Raw genomic sequence first — 7,574 nt, 5'->3', positions numbered from 1 at the left:
TATAGATGCTTTTTTAAAATTTATTTTAAAGCGACGTGATTTTTTTTGTTTACATTATTTTGTTGAAACTTAAATTGCTGGATGTGTTGTTAACTACAAGGTGTTAAATCCTTGCAATGGGAGCTCTTATAGACTCTGTTTGACACCAATTAATGAAAACAGATTGATAAAGAAGTTATTTCGGGGCACTTTGTACAAAAATGTGAGCAGTGTACAGGGAAATGAAGTAGTATTTTCTGCTCATGGGTCTCAATGTGGAAAGTCACCTCCAGAATCTGCAACTCTAACAGAGACCTGCTTTAATTGACTTATTTGTAGTAATCACTGTCGCTCAAGGATGCACGTGCACACAAACTTTCAAATAGCAAACAGCGCCATCTTCTGGTAATGTCATATAATACATTCTTGGCTTTATTTGAGCATTTAATTTCACAATGACACAAAGTTATGCAAAAGTGTTACATAATAGCAGATTCAGTCGCTTTCCCATGCTGTATAAAAATACTGCACATTCAAAGAGCACCATGCTTGAGCAATGCTGTCATTGATTAAAGAGCCATACGAATGCATGCGAGGATCCCTCTCTCTCTCTCTCTCTCTCGCTCTCTCTCTCTCTCCCTCCCTCTCTCGCTCTCTCGAGTGCAGTTTGGAGTCCTGGTGAGTTTGGATTGAGCCAGTGAGGAGTTCCTCTGAGGAGGGTGTTCCTGCCTCAGACCAGATGCAGCGTGGGACAGCTGTGACTGTGATTCTTCTGGACCTCAGAGAGAATTATACTCGGCTTCTGGCCACAGGAACCTGGCAGAGCTTTAGTGCACCTAAGATTAAATCAAAATCGGGGGGGGGGGGGGGGGGGAGAGAGAGAGAGAGAGAGAGAGACAGAAATAGAAAGAAGTCTAGTTCCAGCATTTTGTCCTCATTTTCTTACTTTTTGCTTCTGAGACAGAGTTTCGCTGAGCATGCATGTCTTTATCTGGCTGTCGGAAATGAATGTAACAACAAATCCTCGTTCATAGGAGCCTGAGCGGTACGCCTTTCTTTTTCCAACCCCCGCCGAGACATTAACAGAAACTCAAGTGCCTTTAATCAAGGGAACATTAGTGTCCTTTTGTTCTCAATTAACATTCTTTGTCATTCTTAACCTTGAGAGCTCCAGCTCGCTTTGCCCTTCCCAAGACTGATTGTTTTAAGTGCTCTCAACAAAACAAAACAAAAAAAAGATGTATTGATAACGAAAAACGGTGTCTAGAGTTAATTATCCCAGAGCCCACCATCACCAGACACATTACATACTGCTGTCGCCATGTTCACCCACAAGACGATGGTCACTCGGCATTTAGAGACGCACAGACAGACAACAGGATATCATCACGGCCTCAGCAGGCACTCACTTGTCTGTGGCCTCCGAGGATATTGTGTGAGTGTGTGTGTGTGTGTGTGTGTGTGTGTGTGTGTGTGTGTGTGTGAGCGCGAGACGGTACCTTCTATTTTCTGCCTCAGCTGCAGCACACACTAGATCTTCTAGGCTTTCCTTCTGAATCTCGGGAGCCACAATGACCTAATAAACAGACACCCTCCATTACAAGATCTATTTCTTCTTGGCAGCCGTCACATATTTCCCGAGTCTCTCTCTCTCTCTCTCTCTCTCTTTCTTGTGTCTACCTTGGGATAGCACTGGCAGAGGCTCCACACAGTCCCGACACACAGCATGGCGGCGCCCAGAGCGCACATCGTGGCATAGATGTGCGGACGCTCCTGAGTCATGATAAAGAGGCCAAAAGCCACCACGCCCATGCCTGCCACCATCAGCCCGTAGCGATACGGTTTCCCTTCCGCCATTGTCCCAGGCACCGCTGCCTCCCGGAGCTCGTTGGTGTGTAAACTCGAAACTGCTTGTGGCTTCTTTCCTGTGTCAGTGCTTGAAGGTGAGGTTGAAAGGTAAGGCAGTTAGTGTTCCACTCTGATGCTTATTACAGCCTGCAGACAGACTGCTCGGCTCAGGTATAAAATTGCGGGTGTGAGCGAGCGCCTGACGGGGTCACCTTGCCAAAAGCTGCTGGTAAAAAAAAAGAAAAAGAAAAAGAAGAAGGTATCGCAATTCAGCTCCAGAGCAAAGTTGGTCGACTGTTTACTCAGTTTGAGTTTTGGTTTAAAGTACGCAGACACTTCCCTTCTCAGTCTTTATCGGGTTCCCTTCTTTTAAATAAACAAGCCAATATTTAAGAGTGCACCAATACACACGGTGTGCCCCGGCTATTCATTAACCCAAGTTTGTTCTCGTGTCACAACAGTGGACTTTTTGCAAACACTGGAAACAATGCTGGGGCAGGGATACCACCGTTCTGTTGACATCAGCTGTCGTCGTTTAAGGCACTTTGTATTGAAATAAGCCAGAGATTTGAAGACGGGCTACGCAGTCATGAATAAGGTTCTTAGTGTTTGAAGAAGGGTGCCATGCAGCCACAGTAGTCGGTCACATACATTTAAGCAGGGCAGTAAAATCAGGTGTCTACGGGAGGCCTGCAGCCAGCCCTCCATGAAGTTGTAAAGGTCACATGGTGCTGCTCTTAAAGAAAGGCCCTCAAATATGTGAAGCAGTTGTCGTAATTGTTTCAATAAATTTCACAGTCATTCACAACAGGATATTGTCGATATGAAGGCCACTTGGGGGTCCAGTCTACGTAAATGTTAAATCTTTAACCAGCTGCCGTCTTCCGTTGCTTCTCGGCTTGTGACTGCGATCATCTCGGCTCTGGTTTTTTTTTTTTTAATGCGAGCCGCAGCAAGTTCACCATCGAGCACAGACTCTTCATTCGCTGTTCTCACTGAGAGCCGACGACAAAAGGCACTGTCATGAATGTGGGATATCCAGCAAGGGTTAAAGTGGCTCGCTTTGCTCCTGACTCTTCATCACCGTGTCATAGGACGGAGGCGGCTCCATAGTCCAGGGAGGAGGGGTGGATGGCAGGGAGGGTTCAGGCTCTGGTGCCCTGCTGACAGAGTCCGTGGACATCTCCCGGCGAATTCGGTCCAACCTCCTGAAGACGGGAAGCAGTGAGAGAAAATGACCAGCGTAAGCATAAGATTCGTGGGTTTTTATCCTAAATAAACTGCACCTGTAACTCTTCAACTGATTTCATAACTTGTTTCACCATCTCCTCATCATATAACTGTGGTCTCCATCTGGCAGTAACTTAGGTTGAGCCGCTTGGCTACTTTCAATGTTTGTGGCACGACTCTCTCCAAGCACCTTCAGGCGTCCATCTTTTCCAGCCCGATTATCATTTTGCTTTGAGAATATATAATGACACCCAGACATAATTGATCTTTCTTCTTAAAAATGAAATCAATTATTAGAACTGAATTAATTACAAGTGTAATGGAGACAGGTAACGATAATGAAAAACCTTTCGTAGAGCAGGTACATATACTTGCAAGTTATCTAGAGATAAAACGAGGGACGAGCAGGTTACTACTCACTTTCTTGCCGTTTCCCTACAACTGATAACATCTTTAATGTGAACCCTTGGGAAGCTCAGCATTCAACCAATTGGTACTATTTCATGCGAGACCAGCTCTGTGGTCATTGGGTTTCTCCTCCCACACTTTAAAACACCCACAAGTTACAATATTTAGTTTTTAACATGACGAGTACTGCATGATGGACGCACTTCTTAAATCAGATAACGGAGAAGCAGGAGAAATACTCCTACTTCATCCACTAAGTACTTTTGACCAGAGTTAAGTAGTGAAAAGTAACTTCTGACCACCTTCAAAATATCCTAACTTCTGGATGTTGTTGGTCAGTATCTATGGAAGGAAAATCTGACTTAAGAAAAGTTTACGTTGGTTTTGATAGAAAATGGTTCTGCAAAGTTGCCCAACTTCAGCATTTGCCCCATCGATATCAATCTAATCAAATCTGAGCAAGTTGTGCTGTAGAAACACATCTTATGACGTGGAATCCACCTCTCAGCTTCTGGAACTTAAATAACTTCCTGGTGCCTCATACCAGATAATGTCTTTTTTTGCGAAGGTCATCAGCCCACATCTCTGGAGCCACATGTGGCTCCTCAGCCTCCCTCTAATGGCCCCTTGCAGCTTTCACATAGTTGTGTGTAAACAAACATGTCACCAAACAACCAAAAAGTCCTTTTAAAACTAAAATATCAAAACCTGAAACTTTTAAAAATGACAATAAAATGTCAGCAGATGTTAATAGTCGTTGTTGAATTTCATGACGGTAACATAAACTATAGTTTTGAGAAACAAAAGAGCAAAACTTTATAAAGATTTATAAGCTGCTGTGAATGGAAAATGTGTTTAGGAGGTCCAAGCAAATCTATTAGGTGATCAGTTTGGTAAAACAAAATGTCTATTAATAAAAGGTGTTGTGGATGCATTTTTCCTTTAAGTCTAGGTACCGGGCTCAAATCTTTATCAGATACGTGGGGACACAGTGACAGACCACGTCCTGTATGGACTCTGACAATGGACTAATCCGAGCATCTAATCAAACATCTAAATGGTCATTGTTCCCTTTATACATGCTGAGGTCTCATTTCCAGTACGACGACTTCCAGGGTGTTATGCATCACGTTGCTTTTCTATGATCTCATTGGAACTGTTTTATATACGAGCCAATTTATTTCAGTTTCATTCATTTACACCTTTTTTTTCCGTCATCTTTCCTGCCTCTATAACCTGAACTCTACTCTAGACCGAAATGTCAATACAAAGTTGATTATAGTAACAGCAATATACGTCTTAGCAGCTGGAAGCTTCCTGTCAAAGCTCATGCAGGCAGTACATACATTTATTCTCACTACCTCAACTGCTATTAGAAACACAAGTTGAACTGATTATCAGTAGTTTTAGGGATTTACAAAAATGACTTCACCTGAGTTGTTTGTTTGGACTGACAGAGAAGGTGCAGTTTACAATAATGTCCAGACTCATGATTTAAACTTGATGAATGATGGTTTATCTGCATAAACGGGTGCTGGTGCGGTATTTCATATTCAATCGTTGCAACAGTCAAGAAAAGCTGTCTGGAAGCATCTGTGCTGCTGAGACTGAAATGTGACAAGTGTAAAGCCGACACGGTAATCCCTGCAGATCTCAAAATCCATGTTTGAGCTGTTTGTGATTTTATCAACTACTTTAAGTGTTTCAAGGCCATGGACGTCAGACGAGACTGAATGAGAGAAGTGGGGGATGGTTCAAAATATACCAAAAAAAAAAAAAAGACATGAAAAACTCCCTGAACAAAACTGAAAAAACAAATTGCTTTGCTTTCAGGGTGTACCGTCAATGCATCCATCCATCTTATGTACACTTTTATCAAGCTATGGCTGCCAGGAATAACGGTCAATCCCAGCTGACCTATAGACAAAAGCAGAGTACACCCTGGACAGGACACAGCGACATCACGGGAAAAACACACAGCTGACACAAACAACATCACACACCCTACAGGCAATTTAGAGTCACCAGTTAAACTCAAGGTTTTTTTTTTTTTTTTTTTACTGAAGATGAAATCTGAGTCCCACGAGAAAAGCCATGCACACATGCTGGGAAATTGATTAGTTCAATTCAAGTCCTAACCACTACACCACCCCTGCTGCCACCGTACTCAACACCAAGCAATAAAACAAGCTGAAGTCTATGAGCCAAGGTCAAGACAGAACAAATCCACAGAACACAAAGACCTGTGTTCAATAGTTAGACTGAACCCAAGTAGAGCTTTTTGAGAATGCATGAGCATAGGGAAATAAAGGTTTTCTATCCCATTCTAACTTAAGTAAGCCCATTAGGACAATCCAGCCGACCTGCTGTAAAATATGGTAGGGTTAGGGTTAGGGTTAGGGTTAGGGTTAGGGTAAGGGTTGAACCCTATTAAAAAAAAAAGAAAAGCGTGGGATTGTGCACTCACACTGTGCTGATTTATCTTGAACAACACAAGGGAAACCCAAAGAGTTACAGGGTTTGATTTATCAACAGTGAGTAGAAAAAGAAAGTTTGCTATGTCCTTTGTTCTCAGTGCCAGAGCTTTCCAGTCCTTTGGACCAGGAGGGTCTCCAACTGTCAGGAGGATTTCCACGAAATGCAGATATTCATTGATCCTCCACAACACTTAGTAACAACTTTACTCATCCCATTTGTTTATATTTAGCATCACCATGAGATAAACCAGTTATATATATATATACAAAAAAACTAAACAATGATGGAATTATGATGCTGTTGAAGAGAATCTGTCCCAATCCTCACATTTGAATAACTTTCAGTGAAGCTTCTAGTTTAATGAGTTCCTAATTAGTTCTCTCTACTTTGTGATTATTAGCACATTTAACTATGGCATCATGGAAATTTGAGATCGTCAACATGCTATATGCACCTGCTGACTCTCAGCAATGTACGGACATCAAGCTGACAGAAGCAGTACGGCCTGTCGGAGCCACTTGCCTGGACGAATGAATTTAATCCCTATAACTCCTGAGATTCTGACTCAAGATGCAGTCACATGTTGCATGTTGCACTTTAAAAGAAGAGCCAGGAAGACAATTAAGTGATTCACACAGACTAAGCACAATAACTATGTCCCTGTTTGATGAACTATCTTGTAAACTGATCCTGTCATCCCTGTCATGTGGTCCCCCCACCTGAAAGAAAAAAAAAGAACCTCAACTCTTTAACTCTCCTAATATCAAGACTGGTTTCTTTGCATGTGTACCTTTGTATGGCCAAGGCCTGCTGGGGGCTGAAGCGTGTACCGGTGCGGGGGTGCAGGAGAAAGTGTCCGGGCACTGCCACCTGGAGATTCTTCATGGCCATGCAGAGTCCACTGACCAGCAGGCCCATGCCCCCCAGCCCCAGGAACAAGCCCAGGAGCAGCCCCAGGACCGACTGATAGGGCAGGCCAACGCAAAGGATGATGACCCCCCCGGCAGTCATCAGCAGCACGCCCAGACAGAGCAGGGTCCCCTGGTGGATCGGCATCTCCAGAGCCCCTGCCTCTGTAGGAGTTCACTTCCAGACGCCTCCTCTTCAGCCGCGGCCAGCCTGCTGGAGAGACAAACGCACACAACAGGCTCGACTGCAACGTCTGCATGTGGAAGCGAGGCGGAAATAGGAGACGGGAGCGTGCACACGGAGGGAAACTGAAAGAGGGTGTTTTTTTCAGTGAGAAACAGCAGAGGACATGTGCAACATGTAAAATCAACTCCGCGCCAGGACGCGTACGCGCCGCGCGCCGCGCTGTGTATAAACATGGATCCTCTCTGTACCGAATAGGAAGTCGCGCTGTTCAGCTGATGTTTGCGCGGAGAGCTCGGACATCGCCAGCTCTCGCTCTCCCCGTCATGTCCGCGAGGTGTCCGGCTGATCCCTGGAAAAATGTGTCGGGGAGGAGGGGGCCAGGCAGAGTCTCGGGTCCGCGCCGTGAATCCTGTGGAGCCGCCGCGTCTCGCTCATGATGTGCCCGTGCGCAGCGAGACCTCCTCCGCTCCGCTGCGCGCACCAGGAGCGTCTCCGAGCCGCTCCTCTTCCTCCTCGCAGGGGGAGTGATTACTGCC

At 44.7% G+C, this 7,574-nt stretch overlaps 1 protein-coding gene across 3 annotated transcripts; it reads right to left on the bottom strand.

Moving 5' to 3' along the window:
- Positions 1-358: 358 nt before the first annotated feature.
- LOC308115379 (uncharacterized protein) lies at positions 359-7,574 on the bottom strand. Of its 3 annotated transcripts, XR_013935688.1 has the most exons (5): positions 7,287-7,574; positions 6,734-7,065; positions 1,660-3,035; positions 1,479-1,555; positions 382-815 (listed from the first exon to the last, which is right to left on the bottom strand). XR_013935688.1 is itself a non-coding variant. In XM_080472831.1 (3 exons), the coding sequence occupies exons 2-3, from the start codon at positions 6,997-6,999 to the stop codon at positions 2,876-2,878; spliced, it is 426 nt and encodes a 141-aa protein (XP_080328957.1). In that variant the 5' UTR covers positions 7,000-7,065; positions 7,287-7,574; the 3' UTR covers positions 359-2,875. The 3 variants fall into 3 exon arrangements, 1 of the variants encoding a protein (XP_080328957.1); XR_013935689.1 differs by having other exon boundaries at positions 384-815; positions 1,479-3,035; XM_080472831.1 differs by having other exon boundaries at positions 359-3,035.

The sequence above is a fragment of the Lipophrys pholis genome (genome assembly GCF_963383615.2).
Source record: "Lipophrys pholis genome assembly, chromosome: 10".
Lineage (NCBI taxonomy): Eukaryota > Metazoa > Chordata > Actinopteri > Blenniiformes > Blenniidae > Lipophrys > Lipophrys pholis.
Note: the sequence above shows the minus strand (reverse complement) of the source record. Positions and strands in the feature narration are given on the sequence as shown.

Coding starts and splice junctions, on each gene's coding strand:
- LOC308115379 (XM_080472831.1), bottom strand. CDS start 6,999: ATGCCGATCCACCAGGGGACCCTGCTCTGTCTGGGCGTGCTGCTGATG. Junction 3,036..6,733: donor CAGGCCTTGGCCATACAAAG/GTACACATGCAA, acceptor TCCCGTCTTCAG/GAGGTTGGACCGAATTCGCC.